This window comes from Xenopus tropicalis, chromosome 9 (assembly GCF_000004195.4).
Source record: "Xenopus tropicalis strain Nigerian chromosome 9, UCB_Xtro_10.0, whole genome shotgun sequence".
Lineage (NCBI taxonomy): Eukaryota > Metazoa > Chordata > Amphibia > Anura > Pipidae > Xenopus > Xenopus tropicalis.
In genome coordinates this window covers 34,704,686-34,729,636 of record NC_030685.2, presented here as the reverse complement: position 1 = coordinate 34,729,636, position 24,951 = coordinate 34,704,686, and the positions used below count along the sequence as shown (strand labels likewise).

General features: G+C 36.3%; 1 protein-coding gene across 1 annotated transcript in view; it reads right to left on the bottom strand.

Annotated features, from left to right (window-relative positions):
* snx29 (sorting nexin 29) overlaps nt 1–24,951 on the bottom strand; it is a 270,710-nt gene that overhangs the window by 14,964 nt on the left and 230,795 nt on the right. Inside the window, exon 20 of the mRNA XM_002937686.5 lies at nt 22,250–22,389. Coding sequence (XP_002937732.4) covers nt 22,250–22,389 — 140 coding nt within the window. The remainder of the gene's footprint in view (nt 1–22,249; nt 22,390–24,951) is intronic.

The following is a 24,951-nucleotide window of genomic DNA, read 5'->3' as shown; positions in this document are numbered from 1 at the left end:
TGTAGCAAGAAGTAATGTAAACAGAAATCAGCAGGGATTTTTTTCCTGGAAAAAAACAGATCCATCAGGGTATAGCAAGCCTTAAGGAAAAAAATCCCAGAGGATGATTATTTTATTATAATTATATTGTTATGGTCATTTCTTCTTTATGTGAAATCTCATAAAATGTAAGTATGTGAGTATGTATGTACTGTATATGTTTATTTATAAAGCGCTACTTATGTACGCAGCTCAGTACCCTAGAACAATACATTAATACAACAAGTAAGGGGTTATTACAATAATAGATAAATAGATAATAAATATTATGATAATAAATACAAGGTATCAAAAGTTAAGAATCAAAGAGACAAAATGATAGCGTAGAGCTTACAGTCTAAATGGGAAGGTAACAGACACAAATAGGAGAATATACAGGTAAGTGCTGTAGGTCACAGTGGGTGACACTACAATATAAGAGCCAGTTCCCAGATCAGGAGCTGTGCAAGTGCTCCAAGAGGTAGTCTTTAAGCTTAGTTCTGAGGGAGGATTCTCTCTGGAGGAAATCAGGGAAGGCATTCCAGATGTAAGAAGCAACAAGGCAGAAAGGATTAAAGGACATGTCAACCCCAAAAATAATTTTTCATGCAGCTGTGCATGAGTCCCAAAGTAACTTGTAGTGCATCTGATTGTTACCAATTGGTTATATAATACAGCCAAATTCTGACTAGAGGTGGCCCAACACCTTAACAAAGCTAGTTCCATAAGTGGAAGACAACTTGTGTAAAACGAAGCAAACTGTCAGAAAATGAATCTAAGAGCTCCCACAGAGTTTCATCACTGAAAAACTGAAAATGACATGTTAGAGCTCTTAAGCCTAATAGGCTGGGAAAGTGCTAACTGTGTTCAGGCAGCATTAAGATCATCTGAAATAACTCCAAGGTTTCCACCTGCCTTATTTCTTGACTGCTATATTACACACCAACAGATTCCAGCAGGATTTGTGTTTCAGGTTCTGACGAAACAAATGCATTCATATTGGAAATGGTTATACAGATTAAAGAGTGCAAATGAAAGCAGGGCCCATTGAGTAACAAAAGAAAAGAAATGATTATAAAGCAGTTTGCTCTGACCAAGCAAATGCTAAGAACTGTGTTCCCCGTACTCACAGCATGGGAATATTGCTTGAATGGGTGAAAGCATGGCGTTAATGAGAGAACACACAAATAATGGTCGTTTATGTTATATTAGCATTTCATTTTATTCCCTTAATTGGCCTTTTTGTGTCTAATAACATTTTCAGCAGTCCCAGCTAATGTGAATGCCTTAAATGCGTGTTTTCCTCACTAACCTCAATGTTAACCTTTCAAACCATACTGGATTATCTTTGTGATGTCTTTCCTTGCTTACAAGGGGAATATACGCACAGGTGAACTTGATAAGCAGCATTTTAAAGAAATTTTTATTTTTATACTGTCTTTAACCCTGTGAAAAGCCTTTCCCAGTTAATATATTGTAGAGAGGCCCTCATACTGCCAACGTTTGCAAGTCTAGAATTCTAGTTATTTCCTTATAGAGTTGTCTCTGCAACATTATCTCAAAGGAGAACATGTTATGATCACTGACCCCTAAATGCTCATCCACACTAGAGCTGGAGATAAATTTGCTATTACAGGTATGGGATCCCTTATCCGGAAACCTGTTATCCAGAAAGCCCATCTCCCATAGACTCCATTTTAATCAAATAATTCAGAATTTTAAAACTGATTTCCTTTTTCTCTGTAGTAATAAAACAGTACCATGTAATTGATCCCAACTAAGACTTTTAGTAGACTTAAGGTATGGAGATCCAAATTACAAAAAAAACCCTTATCTGGAATACCCTTGGTCCCAAACATTCTGGATAAAGGGTCCTACGCCTGTATTAGGAATTACAAGATCCAAAAGATCATCTTTCCTAGTAGGTTCCTTAACTACCTGAAATAAAAATTGCCATTTTGCGTATTTACAAACCTGTTGGTCTATTCTGACTTGGTCACCCATAATAACACATTGACCTAGTTGTAAAGCCTTTTCTATTTATAAACAAATCTGGGCTTCATTCTCCTCACTTATACCGGGCACTTTGTACCATACACCAATAATAATTTTCTTAATAACCTTTAGCCCTGCAGAAATCTTTACCCAAAGGCATTCCACACCCTCCCCAGAGATATTACTGGTAATTTCTTTAATGCATGGTTTTAATTCTTGCTTTACATAAAGACAAACTCCTCCACTGTTTCAATCACTCTGACCTAAAATAAGTTTTAGTGATACCAATTATATCATTATTTCTGTATAAGCAATCAACTCCAGCTCTCCCATCTCCATTCATTTGCAAGCAGACCGCAGAGGTTACTATATTTCAGTTTGATATTTTTGATCCCTAAACTCTAGCTATCTTCCTAGATCCTAAACTCGGTCATTAAGGTCCCCCTATATTACATTCATTTTGCCCTTAGAACCAATATGTACCAAGACAGCTGGCTCATGCCCAGCCCCACCCAATAATTTGTCTACAAAATCAAACACATGCCATACCCTGGCTCCAGGAAAACAGCAAACTGTTCAGTTGTAGCAATCCAGATGACAATAGCCATTTTTCTAATAACCAAATTTCCTATAACCACAACCTGTCTAAGCCTTGCTCTTATCCCTGCCATTACTGTTCCAAAGATAACTAATATTCTAGTAAATTAGGCCCAAGGGCATTAGGAGGCAACCACTGCAGTACTTACACAATAAATGGTACCTAACTGCAAACTTGTTTCAAACACCATCGACTTTTTATACACATTTTTAGTCTATACAATGCATACCAAGAGTCAGCAAAAATGCTAAAAGAATTACAAGATTGATTTATAAACAATATGCGATATTATATTTTGTATTTAATTACAATGTTCCTGCTTTTCCTACAAATGCCTAGGCCAGTACTTGGCACAACAAAGTTAGTGACCTCAATTAACAACTTTTTGGAAAAATCATTCAATAAATAGTTAGTCACTTGCAGATCTATAGCACCTTTCCCATTCTTGGGTTAGCCAAGAAGAAACATAGTGAAATGTTTTCAGGAGATATAAAGGATGGTAAACAAGCAGGCATGCCTACCCTTGGTTTGTGATTAAAAACTAACTTTTATTCCAATGTCATAACTATAGGGAGCCTGGCCTCCTCAGCAACCTGTGCAACCAAAGTTGCCTTAATAAAAGCAGCAATTCTGAATTGCCATGGAAATGCCTTCTTTTGGTTCTCCAAACAACAGCCATATGTTTTAAGATTTATTTATGTTTAGAAAATGCAACAAAAATTTGATGGTAGCACTAAAAATAAAATATGACAATTATTATTATGAGCTGTGAGTTGTAAGTAAAATCTCTTTTCCCCACTAGGAGGAAGTGAGTTGACAAGTGCTGAAGCTGAAGCTCCAAGGCCCAACCCACTCAGTGTGACCAGCTACAGGTTCCATTCAGTGCTGGGAAGGGGATCATTTGGCAAAGTGAGTGGTTGTTTTACTGTTTGTATCTCTCTGTTAAATTAAAAAAGAAACAAAAAACTATTACTGGAAAACTAATATTTATTAGCTCAGGTAATGTTGGCTACCTATGGCTGGAAGCAACATGTGGCCATAAAATACATCAGGAAAACATGTGAGAGTGTTAACAGCAGCATTCTCACAGAGGCACATGTGCTGAAGGTCGCCAGTCCATTCCTTTGCCAAGGCTATGCTGCTTTTCAAACCCAGGTATAATGTTGGCTCAATATTGTCATTTAATTTGGAATATACTGTAAGCTACCTGTATCCACTAGATGATACTTTACACTTACAGTGTCAGACTGGGGCCACAGGCCCACCAGACAACCTTAGACATTAGGCCCACTCTCCCCTTCTCTGTTTTCTCTTTCTTTAGTCTCTTAATTACTTCTTTTTATTTACTATTATCTATCCTTTCCTCCATTCAAGGCAAGTGGTTGGGTGAGCAGGAGGGCCCACTGACATTTGGGCCCACTGGGAGTTTTCTTGGTATCCTGGTGGCCGACATGGCACTTACATAATATATATATATACAAATACATATTATAGTAATATAATATATTCTAATGTGATATTGCAATTTAAATTAAAATTATATATGACTACATATAGATCAAAGATACCAAACCACTTCCGTTACACACATTATATCAGGCCTGCTTGTACTCCCTTACACATATTCATGAAGGGTTTATATATCCAATTTCTTACTTTCAATGCTAAAAAGCTACAACCATTTTTTCACAGTATGTATTTTATATTTTCTCTTTGTACTGCATATACAGGAACATATATTGTTACTAATAAAAGTTCAGTATTTGCTTCCTCTTCCTATTTGGCTATACATATCTTTGCACCATATTGTCAATAATAAAATGTGTACTACAGGTATAGGACCTGTTATCCAGAATGCTCGGGGCATTCCGGATAAGGGATCTTTCCGTAATTTGGATCTCCATGCCTTATGTCTACTAAAAAAATCATTTAAATATAATTTAAACCCAATAGGATTGTTTTGCCTTCAATAAGGATTAATTAAATTTTAGTTAAATTTTAGTTGGGATCAAATACAAGGAACTGTTTTATTATTAGAGAGAAAAAGGAAACCATTTTTAAAAATTAGAATTATTTTCTTATAATGGAGTCTATGGGAGATGGCCTTTCCGTAATTCGGAACTTTCTGGATAACGGGTTTCCGGATAAGGGATCCCATACCTGTATCAAGTTTTTGGGTTGTGCTATTTCCTCCCCAACTTGACTCTTTTCCTTTGTTTGTATAACCAGTGGCATGCCTTGTTTGTAATGGAGTTCCTGAGTGGGGGGAGCCTTGAGGATGAGCTGACGCACTACGGCAAACAGGACAAGGACAGAGTAGTGCATGATAAATGGTACTAGTAAAAAAAAATCACATTATACCAAATGCACCTGTATTTGCCCCATTTTTCCTCAGTTAATACCTTGCCACATCTTGGTAACATTGGAGGCAAATATGACATTCATTTTTATCACCTAACAACTATATTTCTCTTAACAGACTGAAAAATCACTTTGCAAGCAGAATGGAGTTTTACACTCACACACACAATTTTTACTTGTTGTATTAAAATAACAGCAGCATAGGCTATTATAATCTTCATGGAATTGTCTATTACTTTTTTGTGTTAAAGGTTCCACTCTGCGGAGATGATATGTGGCCTGCAGTTCCTACGGATTGTTCATCGGTCAGTATAGATTTCTTAGTTTCTGTAACATGTTATATTAGATCTGAGTAGGCCACACATAGGTTGCTTTGCAAACCAACAGCCTTTGCATTTGTTTCTGTAACTCCTTTATCTCTAAATTACAGGGACATCAAACCAGCAAACATCCTACTGGACCAAGAGGGCCATGTAAGAATATCAGACTTTGGACTGGCCAAGCAAAACTTGTTCGTTGATAGTACCATCACTGGCTTGGCTGAAACATTGTCATACATGGCTCCAGAGGTAATAAATACAATAACAGTATATGTTTAGTATATACATAACTTTGTATCTATCTGTATTTATTATAGGCCACTAAACTAGCATGGCTAAATAGCATATCAAAATACAAATAATCAATATGTTGGCACATGATAGACCATCGGAGACAACATCAACTCGCACTACTTTATTTATATGATAAACAGACATTAACGGTCACTTATTTATTAGTGTGGTGGATTTCTACCCACCCAGCAAGAGAACAACTGGTCACATGATTACTCACTACACTCCATATACTTAGTGGCAGGCTAAATCTATTGAACTCTGTTGCTATTATTATTATTCTAGTAGACATATGTAGAGGGTACTATTTTGCAGCTTGACGTGATTTTTTTTTCTTTCTATTAAAGATTCTACAAAATGAGGAATATGATGCAGAAATAGACTGGTGGTCATTTGGCATCACCATCTGCCAAATATCCACTGGAGAGACACCATTTTTCAATAAAGATGACAAGAAACTCTTTAAATCAACAATCACAAAGAAGCCCATGATTCCAGATTGGCTGGACGAAGATCTGAGAAGTCTTCTGCAAAAGGTATCAGTAGTAGTTTTGTAGCATTCATACATATATTTATATCCAATTTGTGCTTCATATATTTGGCTAAAACTGTTTTAAGATGTGTTTTTCTCCTTTGTATTTTATTTACTAAATTTATGATGCACTCAAAAGAGTACAATTGCAGTTTAATCATTTCTTGCAAGGTATGGAATGTTAATTTTGTAAATAAACATTCATTAATAAATGTAAAAAAAGATTTATAGGGATAAACCAAAGGCTTAAACTGCAGGTGATATTTATTGCCAAATCTAAAGAGATTTTATAATAGGGCAGGCAGTACAGCAAAAGCCAAGTCCCAGACTGCCCCTTGATCTTTGCAATGCATGCTAATGTCTTCACTGGTCTCCGATATTCAAATAACTGGCTTTTTTTTATCCTTTAGCTCCTTAAAAAAGAATCCTACATGGCGTCTTGGTGTGCATGGGGACATCAGGCACCATAGGTTCTACAAATCCATCAACTGGGTGGAGCTATCAGAGAAAGCAGCAACACCCCCTTTTCAGCCAAGAGAAGTAAGTACTAGCTCTGAATACAAGGGATGCTCTGTGGGTGCAGGTGATGATAAGAAGGTGTAGTTAAACAGAACTTTTTTGTATAATGTAGATAGTACTGTTTTTATTATGATTTTTTAACATTATAAGCAAACTTGCAATCACTATGAACCTCTAAAAGTACATACACAGGGTATTTTGTATCATCTTAACTAAAATTATTCTTTCCATTTTATGCAGCCATCAGTGGAGCTGTAGAAGACCTACAGTAGAAAGCCACTATTATTTCTGAAGTCCCAGATGGATGAAATTACATCAAGGTATGGGAACATCATTGCTGGCTTTTCATTTAATAGTTCCACTTGGCAGAAGTAGGTATGTATGCCAGTATATAAGCCAGCCAGTAATAACAACAACATGCTACTATTTCAAGCATAGATAACACCAGGAGACAGTGGCTATATCCATGCCCTTTATGATTAGCTCCACCTGCTGCACAAAGGCCATATTATCATCTTTAACATCCAGTTGTGCAATCAGCTCCACCTCCACCTGGAATTGTCATATTCCAGACTTGCTTAATAACATCAGGCTCTGGAATGGAATATTTTAATTATTTTGAGTGAATGGTGTGTGAGTGAATGTGAGATACGCAAGGCCAAGGGTGTAACAAGAAGGCAGCAGGGGTTAGGCAGCAGCCTGCTTTGCCTTCATGCATGTGTCTGTTGAACCCACACCCTAGTACTAATGCTTTTAGTACAATGTTGATCCAGGAAGGTTTTTTTTCCCCCTTACTGAGGCAAATTGGCGACAGCTTCAGGTAAGGGTTTTTTTTTACCTTTTACTGGACTTGCTTACATTTTAAATTACTAAAGGGTTGAACTTTAGAGACATGTGCACTTTTCAGCCTCCAGTGTTGTGACTGTATGTATAAGTGTGAATATTACTGCTATGTTGTATGGAACATAAAGTGAGATAACATCTCACTAATAGGGGAACCAATGGCAAATTATTTACATTGGATCTCCCCTGAGGCTTGTTACACCCGGAGTGAATGGCCAGTAACAGGGTTGGAGCCTTGACGTGGCGTTACTGCTCACATGTATAACATGTGCTAATTCAACCAGTTGTGAGACTGTGAGTCCGGTATTGAACTGAACAATCTTTATTGTGATTTAATTTGCCCGAATTTGTCTTTAGAATTCAGGTTTTAATATTCATTTAAGTACAAGTAGAAGCACTTTCTAAAGTTTTAGACAACGCAACATGAAATTTAGAAAACTTATAGAATCTGCCCTTGTCTAGAACAGAAAAAAGTGAACCACTGTGCATAGGTCCCAACTGAGATTCAAGGTACACATAAGCCCAAACTGTCCCCCACCAACCCAATAATTACTGACTGTCTATGGCATCTTAGTACAGCACTTGTCAGAATCTGGGTCTTTGGTAAAATTGAAATGTTTAGGCAGGATTTGCAAATACTTTGAATTCTACATACACTGAGTGCAATCATACAATCATTATACCATACGGTTACCAAACTGTTATATGTGGCTCTGTGCTTAATGAATTATATTTGTTCCTCAAATTGTCCTCACACCACTAACTTGTCACAGACAGGTTCACAATTATTATGTGACCATAACAATATCTTTTGTCATGAAATTATTTTGGTAAACAAAAAGAATTTTGCCATAAAAATGTTGCAATATATATTATATGAATATGAAATACAGGTAAACTATTATATTGAAACCCAGGATCTAGATTTCCAAAATATAGCATACTACCATAGTTGATAGCATACTACCATAGTTGAAGAAAAATTTATTTTTTAATAAATTGCTTTTTTTCCATATTAACAAGACTGCTCAAACCATATTCTGAAACAATGAAGAAGACATCAAGCTTTCCTCCACATCTACTACTTAGTTTGCCATTTCTACTGTATATTAAAAGAACATGCAATTCTAAGCAACTTTGCAATATTCAAAAAAAGATTTTTTTGTAAATGAAATTGCTATTGAGAAGAGTCTCTGCTCTTTGCTATTCCTTCATAACTTGTCTAACCACAGAAATAATGTAGCAGAAATCAGCTGAATCTCTTGCTGCAGGTCTATGTTCTATTACTGGCTGCATTAGTTGGCACCGTAATGGTGAGGGGTGGGCAGAGGCACTTAAGCGTCGTTCCTACAGCCACCTAACACATGCCCTTAGTGCTCTAGCACTTGCACCCTGAGGCAAACTAATTGACCCCCTATGTTACAAAGCCAATTTTAAATGTGCCACAATAAGCTGCAATTTGCAGAAAGGCATGGACGGATTTTAATTAAGGCTTGGAAGGCTAAGACTCCCTAATCCTGCCTGACAATAATAAATAAATATTTTCTGTCTACCAACACCTCTTCCAAATAGATGCGTGGCCTGCTAACTAGATCCCTCTGATTGTACAGAGAAAAGTAGCTGCCAGGGTATGTGTACAGGCCAGAACCGAGTCTTCTGTACGTGATTGGGGGTTGATGCCAATGCCCAGAATGTGGAAGATACTCCTTCTGACAAATGCCTTGTGAATGTCAAAAATAGCTATTCTTCTTGTACAGTGATGGATGGGCAGCCTGTTGGGTGGGACACTGTGGGGGAGGCAAGCATTTAAGCATTTAGCCTTTTGCCCATCAGCTGGTAATCCTATGTATGGCTCCTTTAGCCTCCCCAAACTAAAACATCACCCACCGCCAATGATTTCATCTAGCTAGCAGCTAGGATGATGTTGGGAGAAGTACCCTCCTTCCCACCTCTAAGCAAAGCAGTGGGCAACTCCTTTGTTGTCAATTACATCTGCCTACTGTGTGGCTACACTTAATTCCCCCAGTGCCAATCACTACATAGTACTAGCCCATTGCCATGGTAACAAACGAGGGATGGGGCTACAAAAAATCTCTGTATTTCCATATTTCTCACTTGCCCCACAGAGCTTTACCGATGTTCCCACAAAGGACAATTTTTAAAAAACTGTCACTCCTCTAATACAGTCAGTCAGAGACTGAGAACCTAAGTAGGGATCTACTGAAGTAGGTTGAAGTAGTACAAGGGATGGGGCTTGTACCTACAGCAGCATGATTCTGCCAACTATAATTTAATTTTTCTAAACCAAGGGGAAATAATGGCCTTTCTTATTTTATGCCTGCATCTGTTCTTTACATTTAAGGAGCAATGTCAGAGTTGCACTTTATTCTTTCCTTTTAAGCTTAAAAGTTTACTGTGGGAAAAAAAGCTTAAACTGAAAATAAATATAAGAAGTGCATTAAGGTAAGGAGAAACTGAGGTGAACTGAACCTATCCAACCCTGCATCTGTGACAAAAGGATATTAAAGGATACTACAGGTATGGGATCTGTTATCCAGAGAACCCGTTATCCAGAAAGTTCCGAATTACGAATTAGACTCCATTATAAACAAATATTTCTCATTTTAAAAAATGATTTCCTTATTCTCTGTAGTAATAAAACAGTACCTTGTAATTGATCCCAACTAAGATATAATTAATCCTTATTGGGGGCAAAACAATCCTATTGTGTTTATTCAATATTCAGTAATGATTTTTAGTAGACTTAAGGCATGGAGATCCAAATTACAGAAAGATCCCTTATCTGGAAACCCCAGTACTCTGGATAACAGGCCCCATACCTGTACTTGTATAACAAACAAAAAAAAAGTTTTCTCAATGCACATAAACTCACGTGGTGACAGCTCTGCTGAGATAATAGCAGAGCTTTAAGTCTATGGGGGGAATTCACAAAAGTGGTGATATTCCGACAAAATAAAAGTGGAGATAGATTTGTCGGATTTTCCACCTAATTCACAAACATCTATCTCCACTTTTGTGAATTTGTCTTTTAAACAGACAGTTTTCAGATTTTGTCATTTTCCCGACATTTTTTTTATGAATTTGCCTTTAGCTGTTAGTAAATCTGTCGGTGCCATCAAACCCAGTCCCACAGCTACATGAGCCTCGGAATAAGAATTTTACCAGCAGGATTTTGCATTTCATATGCCATTTCACTTTGGGGCATTTCTTAAGGGGTAACTTTAGTTTGCCCAGGGAAACTATACATCATTTTTTCAGGACAATCTGGGCTTTCTAATGTTTTCTATATTTCTGTGTAATTCCACTTCTGTAACAAGATTTAAGGGTCTAAATACCTTCTTCTCTAGCCCCTACTCATTACTGGGCAGCAGCAATCCGGCCCACACACCAACATGCCCAGTGAATAGAGGTTCAACAGGACTAGGGCCCAGTGGGCTTTTATCCAGTGCCCTGTTGGGGTCAGTCCAACCCTGTACCCCAATATCCCAGTTTGAGTGCCAGTGTGTATGTGCCACCAAGATGGCTGCTGGGAACAGGTGGGGGCCAATGCTGTCAGGCAGCTCTGTAGTTCTGGACATGCTATGGGGGCACAGATAAGTTGGGGCAAGTGTCAGTGAAGTGATTAAAGAGGGGGCACTGCTGCTAAAACTAAAAATTTGCCTGGGAGGCTTTACTTTTCCTTTTAATAAAAATGTTTACAATATATTCACTCAAAATGTTATTATTGCCTCATTGATTAAGCTAAAACTCCCATAACCATGCAAATGTGAGGTAAAAACTTTTTATATATAAGATATAAATTTAACTTTTTTTAATCAGTGTTTTACTTGTTTATAAAATGTTAATGAGGCTTTTTGCACCTATTGTTTTATGGTTAGACAGAAACTTGTCCCCTAACAATAGGCTGCTAATCCCCATTAATATGTTAAAGATCCCCCAATGGGACCCGTACCTTAGGTGTGAAATGGAGACTGGGGGAAACCAAACAAAACAGAAGAGCTTAGAATTGGTTACAGAGTTACACTGAGCTTTACTCCATTTTGAAAATGTCGGGAAAAATGTTGGGAAAACGTCGTATAAATGTCGTTTAAACGACAAATTCACAAAAGTGTCTGTAAACTGTCTTTCTTTCACCAACAACAGAAAAGTGGCGGTTGAGTCGGAATTTAGGCGGATTTCTGTTTGTGAATCTGGTGAAAGTGTTTTCCACCCGTTTTTCCACCACTTTTACTCCAAAAAAGGGCCATCTCCACTTTTGTGAATTCCCCCCTTTGTGGCTGACAGTTCTTCCATCTTTATGAAATTCCCAATTGTTATTTTAAGCAGACAATTATCTGACTGGTGCATTTCTCTATATAAGCCATTATTCCTGCCTAATCTTATTTCAAAGTGGTCTAATGAAGGTGGCATGTTTCCAATAACTATATATAAAGATACAGTAGGGTACAGTTTACAGTACAGTATGAGAAAGTGCAATGCTGCATTTTGGCGCTCTCTGGAGCTTTAACACCATAAAATAAACATTCTTTAGTCTTGAAATTGTTCCTTCATTATTTTTTTTTCAAAGAATAAGAACCTAATAAAGACTTATTTGTCTAGATGTACGCCATCTACAAAAAATCTCTCTGTATTTCTCAGGATTCTTGCCCCACAGAGCTTTACTGATGTTCCCACAAAGGACAATTTTTTAAAAATTGGCAGTCCTCTAATACAGTCAGTCAGAGACTGAGGACCTAAATGTGTGGTATTAATAAAGGCTTTAAAGGTTCACCTTTAAGTTGCAATTTAGTATGTTATAGAATGTATTATTACCAGCAACTTTGTAGTTGGTCTTTATTATTTATTTGCTTTAATTTTTAAATGATTTGCCTTTCTCTTCTGCCTCTTCCCAGCTTTCAAATGGAAGTCACTGACCCGGACATCCAAAAAAAGATTGCATTGTGAGGCTACAATTTTATTCTTATTGTTTTTTTTATTGCTTATCTTTTAATACATATTAAACCTCTGCCTGGTTGCTAGGGTAAACAGGACCGTAAGAACCAAAAAGCTGCTAAAAAAACAAACTGCTGAACAAAAAAAAGTTAAATAACTAAAAAACCATAAGAAAAAAAAAAAAAAAAATAAGACCAACTGCAAATTGTCTCAGAATCATTCTCAACATCATATCAAAAGTAAATTTTAAGGTGAATTACCTCTTTAAGCAGTAATTGAGGAAGGTGATAAGACATTGTATTTGTAAGATTTTAGAATCTAAGCTACCACTTCTCGCTTCTGCATTACTCCTACATTACACTGAAGAAAAGATTACATTGTTTACATTAAATAAACAAGACTGGATCTCAAGCCACTGTCTTAAAAATCTAAAGAGAAAATACCAAGAAGAGTGGAAAGTGATGGAAATGGGTGTAAGCAATGCTGTCATCTACTGGCAGATAATCTCCCGCTCTGGCACTCCTGCCCCACAGACTCTGCTAACATTTTTTCATATGAAGAAGTAGAAGTACTAGAGTGTCAGCATGCTTTGCTATAAATACATCATGAACAGTGTTAATTACTGCTCACAAGATCACATCCTCGTATAATCAGGGTTTTGCTGTTCCCTGGGCAAATCTACTATTTATGTGCATCTGCATGTCCAGTGTAACTAGCTTGTGCAGCTGTTTTAATTGTGTTAACACACACAAAGCACTATGTTTAGGGAGTTTTGTGATACAACCAACACATTATAAGTAGGGGGGCATTGCACACTACTGGGCCCAATAATGCTACATGGTGCGGCATCTCATACTATAAGGCATACCCAAGCGTGGCTGCACAGAGCGACTGACTGACATTCACTTTACCTATGGCAGCAAAAGAGGCAAAATAACAAAAACAACATATTGAAAATGACCTAAAATTACCCTCATTTAAAAAAAATAAAATAAAAAAAGGAATAACCAATAGAAAGCCTCTGCTATAAAGAAGTTTCAAACACCTTACAGAGGCCATATATCCTCTTTGCAAAATACAATATGATATAAATATGATGCTGCACTTTCAGCTTATTGTAAAGAGAGGCCTGCAATCTCAGGTAGATATGCATGTATTGCAGATAATATGATTTAAAAACAAGTTTATGCAATCTATTAATAGCTAAGCTTTTCATATGTTGGTGATTGTAAATCGCTTTTATAGACACTAATGGAAGAATGCTAAAATCTGATCTGTGCAGCAGATAAGACATTGGAAGGTATCTAAAGAAACCCAATAGCCTTGCATTATTTAGTATGAAAATTAGAAATTAGAAGAAATCATTGTTCAAAAATAATAGATAAATCCATGCAACATGAGGAACACATTACAGCATGGCACAATACAGCACAGCGTTAATTTCAATAGAAAAGCTATAATAATGATCTATGTGAGAGGCTTAACTTGGTGGCACATGGTGAGCCATTTCACCTGTAGGTAATATTTGCTAATATCATTTAATTTGTACATTTCTAAAATAACATTGGAGGTCTTAGAGACTAAGGATTCTGAAAGCATATGAATAGCTGGTGCCCAAAATATCAATCAAAGTAATATTATAATTATGTCAGGAATCAAATGGAAAACGAGCATAAGTAATGATAGCATACATCAAACAAGAGACAAGCTGCATCAAATTTAACAACAATCAAATACACAAACTGATAGATTTGCTATCTCGTAAACTGAAATATAGAAAAATATTTTATGTTACAAAATACACAGCTGCAACATTCTGTATAAGAGCTTTATGGGGTTATGTAATAAAAGGCTCTAAGTTAGCCCTGGGTTAGTGACCCATAGCAACCAATCAGCAGGTGATCAGAGGTTGCTATGATTTACTGCACCTGGGCAAATTTAGTGACTTTTATTACATATGGGAATATGTTGCTCAGACACATAAAGTTATCATTCATCTCTATAAACTATAATATTTAAGAATCAGAACCCCATGTTTCTATAAAACTGCACTGATATATATAAATTATCATTCATCTCTATAAACTAAAATATTTAAGAATCAGAACCCCAGGTTTCTATAAAATTGCACTGATGTATATACTGTATATATATATAATTCCCAAAAAGGAATTCAACACCTACTTCTTGAAACATCACCATTTGATTTAATGGGATAGGAAAATTAGACCTGAGAATCCCTTCAGCACATTATTTCAAGCATAGCCACATAATGTACCATTTTGCCATAATCTACACCTATTTGCTTTGTTATTTCCTTTGGGATAAACAAGCATGTAATATATTACTAATAATATGCTCAATAAAACTATTGCACAGCCTTTGCTAAGCCACAGTAGTTATTGATTTGTAGTAAGAGCACACAAATGACCCATGATTTCATGATGTCAATAATTTAATCGTTTTTTTATTTGACAGATAAAGTATATTACTATTAATCTTTCTGTACAGGATGCACAATGTGCGCCTAAAGTCTGTATAATTACATTGATTACAGATTTGGAATCAGATATTGGAACCAACCCTGTGCTCTCAAAATTAGAGCCACTATGAATAATACTAATAATACTAAATAAACCAGGCTATATATATATATATATATATATATATATATATATATATATATAAGGCACACCATTTTGCAAAATACTTTTTAAATTGATTTTCATAGAAGTGAATTGTAATAAGTGCAAACAATCTACTGATGTGCCATATTGCAAAACCAAAGGGCTTTTTCTTAATAAGCTGATTTAATAAATGTCCCAATGTCAGAGTTCTGATGGTTTGCCTCCTATTTAGTTTTCTTCTTAAATATATGTTTAATGAACCACACAGACAGGTCAGTCACCTTTGCTGAGCACTGCTGAATATGAGAAATGTTTGTTTCCAGCACAGAAAAGTAAGCACTACATTTGCCTCATGATGTCTTGCCTAAAGTTCTCTAGTTCTCTTAGCATTCTCTACAGAACTCTAACCTACACCAAGAGGCTTCTACATGAACTTGACAAGATTTTTAGTCTTTTAGACGGATAGTAAATCTCTGAAAAGTTGCTGCATTTTTCTCTGCAACGTTTTTGGAAAAAATCCGAATTGAGTTTAAAATAAAAAATCAATGGTTAGTAAATGAGCCCCTTAGAATCAGAAGAGTACAGACATGCTGGAGGAAACCCAGCAGGAATTTGGGAATGCATATGTGGTTTACAGTATAGCATACAGCTTTAAGAAGCAAAGGACACCCTATGCTATAGAATCACAGTGGTTCCCAAACTGTGGGGTTGGGTCCCCTGGGGGTGAAGCTTAGAACAGTGACACAGGGCTCAGCCTGAAGGCCAGTTAGGGTAAGCATTAGGAACATTGGCCATATTCTCTCTTAAAGGTCAGTTCCTGCCTTGGGTCTTATATTTTCTTCAAACTATGATTGAATGACGCCTACCATGACATTTCCCTGTGTCTGATGTACATCTCATGTGTCCTTTCAATTAAACTCTGCTGTGTGAATAGAAATTTGAGACCAATTTAAAGAGCCATTTTCGTTCATATTTTTTTCTGTGATTTGTGGGTTTTTTGAGCTGAAACGCCATTTTTGTGTGTAAAAAAATGATTTTTTTTTTTTACTATTTAGGGGCTGATTTACTTACCCACGAACGGGTCGAATGGAGTCCGATTGCGTTTTTTTCGTAATGATCGGTATTTTGCGATTTTTTCGTATGTTTTGCGATTTTTTCGGATTCTTTACGAATTTTTTGTTACCAATACGATTTTTGCGTAAAAACGCGAGTTTTCGTATCCATTCCGAAAGTTGCGTAAAAAGTTGCGCATTTTTTGTAGCGTTAAAACTTACGCGAAAAGTTGCGCATTTTTCGTAGCGTTAAGTTTTAACGCTACGAAAAATGCGCAACTTTTTACGCAACTTTCGTAATGGATACGAAAAACTCGCGTTTTTACGCAAAAATCGTATTGGTAACGAAAAATTCGTAAAGAATCCGAAAAAATCGCAAAACATACGAAAAAGTCGCAAAATGTTCGTTTTCAAGTCGGAACTTTTCCAATTCGGGTCGGATTCGTGGGTTAGTAAATCAGCCCCTTAGTATGTGTCAAAAATATATTCCATCTAAAAGCTGTCGAGGTCATGTAGAAGTCAATGAGACCTGTCCAAGGCCATACTGTTATGGTTGTTTTATGTCCCTTTCACACATTTTTGCCATCTGCGTTTTTTTCATCATTAATAGAGAAGGAAGTTTAGTTGGTAGAAAAAACCTCTAAAACTACATAAGCTCGAATTCTGAAAATCTGCCTCTGGAGTTGTCAACCCAAAAACATTTTGAGAGTGGAATTCTAAGCAGCCTTGTAATATCCATTATTTAAACTTATTCATTAGTTCTGGATTATTTATAATGTCATTGTTATTAATGCCAGATTCTGTCTGGGTGTTTATATGCTCTACTGGTTCTGCTGATTAACAGACCTGGAGGAAAACGGACTTCTGTTACGTTGTTTCAGTAGTCACAACAAGAGAGTAGAAAGGAGCAAGTAAATACTGCCTTAAATTGCACTTACATTTATAAATAACTGTAAAATCATTGAAAACATCTTAGAATTTTCTTTCATTCTGCAAAAACATTTTTTTAGTGGTGATCCTCTTTAAAAACACAGGTAAGGTAAACCTAGATAAACACGGTATAGGCAACTTTATTGTTTCCTCTACAAAAGCCTTTAATTCACCCATCAACACATAAAGCTGGGGATTTTCTGTCTTATTACAAAGCCAAAAACAGCTATATTCTTCAGGGAGGAAAGAAACATGCAAAAGCTTTTTAGCAGGATTCACAGAAAAACAACAATAAAAGAAATACACCAAGAACATTTATGCACCTAAAGAAGCCATTGTGCAAACTAAAACTTATTGACAACATACTTATAGCAGTAGTTCTTCCTATAATTAACTTTTAGTATAATAAGGAAATTGATAAATCAATATGCAATTGGTCTTTACCATTTATCTTAGAAACCAGTCAGTGGTTTGAATGCCAGACTGAAAAATAAATAGACAATGGCATTAAATAATTTCACAATTCTAACATTAACAATAAACCCATAGCCTGAGGGTAACCATTTTGTTGGGTGATAAGGTCATTGAATCCCAACAAGCAGATTGCATACACAGATAGCATTTTATATTGAAAGATGGAAGGAGGAGTGGAGACAAATAATTCAAAAACAATAAAAAAGCAAGGCCTTGTGTGTAACATTATCTTCATCATTCTCATCTCAGTTTGTTATAGAATAATGCTAGAATCTATTATCTACAATGTGAAAAAAAACTGCAATTTTATCAAATGTCAACCTTTTAGCTGATAACACTGAAGGCAAAATATTTATTAAGTTCATTTAATGGTACGTAAATATGCAGATTACTTCAGCGAGAAATCCTCAAGTGTCACAACTGCGCCTCTTGGAATGGTCTGGCCTCGGGCTACGGTACCTTAATCTTAGTTGTTCTACAGTGTGCTGTCTATAAAATCCAAGCAAAATAGCACAGCTTCAAAAATAGTTAACCAAGGAAATTGTATTAAATGAAAAAGCACTTAAAATAATTGAAAAGCTATTGCTGAGCCCTAGAAATATGAAAAGGATGCCTCTATTCACCAAACAAAGATTTTTCACTAATTTTTCAGGAAATGGTATAGGCAAACAAAGCAAATGGCTGGGTGAGCCTTTAGGCCCACTGACAACTGGGTCCACCAGGAGTTTTCCTGGTACCCTGGTGGGCCAGTCCGACACTGTACAGAGCTCTAAGCGACCACATGCGCTCATACCGTAGCACCCGGGGGCTAAACCTGCAGCATTAATTATGAGTAAGTACTCCCAGCTACTGCATTCATCACAAAAGTCACAATATATAACTGCAGTACAATCAAGTAAATAGAAAATATACTTCAGCTATCTAAGGGGCAGATAAGAGCTTAATACATAAAAACTCACCCACATTCTATTCATTCCTATGAGATTTTTAGAAGTGTATTTAATGGGTAAAAGTTAAAACTCACCATATGATACTCTTCTAAAAAATCTAATGGGAATAAACAGAATGTGGGTGAATATTTATGTATTAAGTGCTTAACTCACATTTTGATAAATCTGCTCCTAAGTGTTACAGTCAAATGCTCATAAAGAAGAAGAATCTGAGGGGGGAAGAAAAAGGTGCCCCACTCCTGACAAAGCTGATGTATACAGCGAAATGCTGTATAGATACTTCTTGGAAGTCTATTCGACTATTACACATAATAAGCTGGTTTGGTACCTATGGCATGAGCACATAGGGCCGCTCAGAGCTGTATAATAATTTGGTTTTCCTTTATTGTGCAGCAGGGTAAGACTGGGCCCAACCCGTGCCGGCGCTCCCCTGGCCGAATGCTCCTCTCCTGACGTGTTAAACTCATATGTGCTCAGGGGAGGACGTCAGGTGGGGGATACTGTGGGGGGTTAGGGAGGTTCATTGGGGGCCCCTGCGGAGGGTAAGGGGTGCGGTGGACATGGACAGCAGGGGCACCTGGCGGGGCCCCTAAGGCGGAAGCCCCAGTGGGTCCGGCACCCCTCAGTCCGACCCTGTTGTGCAGTAAGATATTAACTTTTTTTTACCATGAGTGATTGTGGGCTATTGTGATGCTGATGCAAAATGATGGTGTTTTTTGGTAATAGTTCTGATTAGTCTGTATCCATATGCACACAATCTGTGAATTTATTACCAGTATCGGTGTTGTTCTCTTCTCTTTCTTTGCATTTGCCTATTGTCACAGGCCCAAAACTGTGGTGCAATATTTTTACTATTAAGCTATTATAAATCCATGTTAAATAATGTTATATTTTTAATGTTTCAGTTTTTTACTACTCTTAAAACAAGAAACTCCACAATATATCTGGAAACTCCCAGGACCGATGTATTTCTGCTCCCATACCTGTAGTAGGTTTTGGAAGCTTCCAATAAAAACTGTTCTTTTGCATCAGTCATTTGAAAAACCAATTAAGTCTTGTGAAAATTTGGTCACATTTACTGACTTTATGTCAAGCGCAGTTTGTCAAATACCTGACCCTGTCAACCTTCATTCTGTCACAGAAAACATGACATAAGATCAAGAATATCAATGGATTTCTCACATCCTTCCTCTCATTATTGTAGAAAATTCCAATCGGTACCCTATTGACAGAGTTTTAAATAGCTCTGTAATACATAAGACAGAAAATTGTATATTTCCACTTAGAATTATATATTGAAAAATATATTTTTTCACAGTTCTTTTTCCAGAATGAAAAAAATATTTTTTCTAATTTAACTAATATCAGCAAGGGTTTGCATGTATTTGAGGCAAATAAATCATACTTTGGTTTTCATTTCCTTTACATGAGCTTTGTCCACAACCAAGAGTTTAACCCATGGGATTTTCCAACACCCAAAAGTTGTTAAGAACCAGACTGAGAAAAGATAACTATGCAAAATATGAATAACATACAAGGACTCATTTGCAAACATGTGCAAGATGGAATGCATTTAATGCTATTGACAATGGTACTTTGCTCCCACACATGTTCTGTAGAACTGGCGTGCAACATCAGGGCATTTATTCAGTCAACTGAATGAATGTGTGCATGTGCAAAATATAGGGTGCAGTGGACTCAAATAAATCCCCAAATTTACCCCTGCCTTGAGCTGCTGCTCCCTTAGTGGGTTGTGTCTATACACACAATACAGTAGCAAATGAGAGGCAACAAAAGTAAGGCCATCCTTATTTGCATTTGTAAATAAGCCCTAAAAAGTCATAGGCTTATGGGAATGGGTGTTGCTTTGGGAGATTGCATTTTCCTGTTTTGCCAAATTCCCATTCCCAAATCATCTATTGCACAACAAATAGGAGAGCTCGAACTAAAAACAGAGAAACCAATATATTTAGAGACTTGCTTCTAAAAAGATTAATAGGGGCCCATATTGCTGCCACATGGAAAAAGTAGGTAATAAAATACATTATGTCCTGCTTGTTCCCTTGCAGCACACAAGAGATTTATAAGATAAAATAAAAAGGATGGAAGCAGAAAGTATAGCCCAAAGAACAGTCCAACAAAATGCAGAGCAGACTGAAGATATAGCCAGGCTGCAGTGCTTTATGAAGGTGTATAAATCTTTATAGAAACAGAAGTAGATGTGCAGGCTTCAAGACCGACCTGCTTCAAAATATAATCCAAAAGTCTCCAAATCTTTCCAAATACAAGTCCTCACATCTAAGCAATGTACCCATCTATAGATGGATCTATGCAAATACCTGTGCGCCACATCATGTTGTTACAATAGCTCACAAACATAACACAACGTGCTGCTGTAACAGCTCCTTAATCTTCACATAAGTCACGAGTGCATTAAAAGGCACTGCAGATTTCAAGGTAAAACACTTGATAGACTAAAAAATGTAAAGGCTCAAAATGACACCTAACATACCATATAGTGCCCAGGTAGACTCCAAATCTTGGTGGGTGCAATCTTGGATTCTACATTAATTTAAGCTCTTTAAAAGAATATTACTAGTATAGTAAATGGAGCACAGATTTAGTCTGCTGTACAGGCTTGTAGGTTTAAACTCTTAATAAAAACTATTACAATTGTCAAAATGCTGAAAAGAAACACAAGTAAACTATTTTTAAAGGGGTGTTTCACCTTCAAGTTAACTTTTGGTATGTTCTAGAATGGGCTATTCATAGCAACTTTTCAATTGTTTTCTGACCATTTCCAGTTTTCAAATCGGAGTCCCTGACCCAGCAGTCAAACCAAACTATTGCTCTGTGATGCAACCATTTTACAGCCAGTTATGTATTTTTTTTTTTACATGTTTTACATTTTTAATCTACATTTTTTTCTTCTGATTACACTGATTACTAATTAAGTCTTCTAACTTATTATGTAATGTTCATGGGTCAGGATGAGCTATAGCAGTGATGTCATTTTTATGTCTCAACTGAAATTAAGGTTACAGGTGTCTACATTATATATATATATATTGTTGAAATACTGAAATACTTGTGGACTGACCATTCAGTCCATGCATTCATTAGTGAGTAATCAAAATACAAGAGATCCCTATATAATATTGGAATATACAGCAGAATTACATAGTGTGACATTCTTATAAGTATCTTGGGTGACACAGTTTCATTTTTTACCCTGACATCCTATTGTAGGGTTGCTAATCTAAAAGAAAATCTGGTCAGGGCATCTACTGACCAGATTTTACTGAGGTATCCAAGCGTATCATGTGTATCATGTGTATCATGTAAACAATGCAGTGTAGTAATAGTGTAATGGCACAGAGGGTGTGCAGCGCTGGTTAAAATGCTCCATGTGCCTTAGGGAAGAGTTTATAAATCATCCCTATAGTGGTAAACAATTTAAGATGCTTGAATATCACAACTGAAATCCAGACAAAAGTGCTGAAATACATTTCCTCATGCTATTTCTTTTTCTACATGTGCTACCTAATGAACTATTTTAATATATTTAGGTAGGTTGTAGTAAGATACAAACATACATAAACATAACCCTGAACAGTAAAAAGGAAAGTAATCAATAAAGGATAAAAATGACATGGTCACCTTCAAGAAGATGCACATTGTGACCTGTAAAGTAAAATGCCTTGGCACATATAGTGATGAAGTATCCACACTGGAAATGTAAAAAGAGAATGAAAATGTAAACGTTACATTATAAAATATTACCTAAAAAATGGCATGAGCTGCATAAATCCTTCTTTGTTAGGTTTGGCAACAAAATCTGGCAGAGTTTGAATGATTTTGTTCATTACATTTCTTAAATAATTCTGCAATTGCTTCCGTCGTTCCTCCACAAACTTTGCATCCTAAAAAAAAATAAATAAATAAAATCTGTGAAATCATATACTTTCTGCTCACCACAAATATAAAAATATTTACAACTAATTAGCACTCCATATAATAATCAGCATTTCTCTTATATAGCACACACTGTTTAATGAAAGATCCGGGAAAAGGATTCATTCAGGAATAAGGTGGGGTTGGCTGTACTCATATCCACAATAAAGTCAGTGCTTTTCTTTTTCAATAAACATCTCACATGGTTTTAAATATCCATAAGAAAGTTCTATTTATGAATAACTAGCTATAAAATGAAGACAGGTTAGCAGACAATAATACACAAAATCTAGGCATGATTTCCTGGGTGTTACTCACACTTAGGCACAGAGCTGCCACGTTATTCTGATTCGAGAAAAAACACGACAAAAAAAGCAAATGCATTTCAGAAACCATAATTATTCAGAATTTATGAAAGAAAAAAAAGCGAAAAGTTGCTAAAAAACGTGGTAATAAAGTTGGCAAGTTTCAAAAGAGTTAATGGAAATATCATCTAACAACGTTTAAATTATTTATTTTCCAGTTTAATAAAATATTTGTGATTCTGCCTCACTGAACATGTAACAATGTGATCCCTTGTAGGAGAGTTTTCTTTTGTAAAATATAACACAACTAAAATCACTGTCATTTTTTTCTTAAATAAGCTGGTGCTTTTTTTCCCCGCAATCATATATTTTTTGCCCCTTGACCTCAACAATTAGTAAATCGGCATCCATGCGGCTGATTTATTAGAACTCCAGTTTAATATTTTTGTCAACGCAAAATCGTGGCAAAAAAAATTCCCCCAAAAAATCACAATCACATTTCTAGCCGTGACTTTTTGAGATTTATCAAATGCAAATCCCCACCCTGTGACATCACGACGCCACCTCCTCCCCACCCTGTGATATCACGACCCCGCCTCCTCCCTGCCCTGTGATGTCACAACCCCACCTCATGCCTGCTAAGAAAGCCGACGGCAACCCTACCCTTATAGTAGAAGAAACAGTAGCTTTAATATGACCAGCTACATATCCTAGAACGTTATATACAAGTAAAAAGTAACTGTGTCACACGACAGCCTTTTATGTACATCTATAAACTTTATGCAGAATTGGTTGTTTTCAGTCTGAGTGCAGTATCTGACACTTTACAATTTCATTGAACTTCCTTGGAACCTAGTTTTTTAACTTTGAAAATATGCTTTTATGTTTAAAACAAACTGGAGGTTCTGATATTAGTTTTAATGTTTTTACAGTTCTTGACTCTCAACAAAAAGTTTGAAGAATTTACCAAAGCTCATTATTTCTCAATTTATCAAAATGTTTTGACTGATTTGAACAGTCTACCGCCATTCTGCTCTATGGGGTGTTAGAGCTCAGTGGTATATTTATAATATGTTCTGTCTGAAAGGATTTAATACAGAGGCATAATAGAACATTTTAGGAACATTTATTCAAACAGCAACTAATTGCATCCTATAATATGTCTAACAAGTTAACAAATGTCTGTAATATAAAGTGAGCGCAACAGAAAGCAGAAAGAAGTTGGTAGCAAAGTCAGAACCCCAAATGTAACCTATTCTGGGTCCCCTAATATTGTATACCTATCTGGAAAGATAATCCTGTACAATTTTAGTACAATTTAGCTAATGGGACTGTTAAACCCTCAGTCGGTGGCTTTCAGCATGTCCCATTTTGCTTCACCAACAAATTTGCAAAACGGCACTGAAGTCAATCTGTGTGTTTTTGCAGCAACTTTTCCCATACTGCGCAACTTTTTTATATCACCCATAAGAGTCTTTGGCCTTTTTTCCATGGCACATCACTACCAAACTTCAATCTCTACAGCTTCTTCTGAAACAATAAAACCAGCACAATCTTAAACTGCACTGTACATATAAAAGTATTGAACGTTAAGGTTGCTGCCTTTAAATAAAAGGCCTCAAAGCACATTTATGGAAATACCTAGTAACTGTACAACTAGGCTATTGTCTGCAAAAATCAATACCACTGAAGCTCTAGAAATATTGCATTGTTAAACTTCCCGCACTCAGAAAAGTGATATGATACACCCAGAAACCCATAACTACACAATAATAGAAAACAGTATAAAGATGAGTCTGTGATTTACAGGCTGCTTTGTTATAAGCCTAAAAGGAAGGCAGGGAGTAATAGTGTGTTTACTAGTAAAGGAAAAAATGGTCTGCAATGGTCTAAAATCAAATTGTTCAGCCTACTCTGTGTTCAAACATTTTATTTGCTACAACTTGTTAACTGGTAATATAAAAAGGACAAGAAATTACAGATATCTGTGTTTATAAATAAGAAATAGCAAATCTAGATAAACTGCAGGTGGTTTTTAGAACTGAAGCTTCTCGTAACGATTAGAAATCTGTCTCATTGCAGGCGAAGACAGTAGGAATTTTGATTGCTGCTATTGCTGAGGGTCACTTCTCCCTGATAGCAGTCCTTGGAAGCCATTCAGCACCTGAAAAAGTCTTGGCTAGATGTATAAAAGAGGAGCTGGAACAAATCTAGTACAAAAAGTGA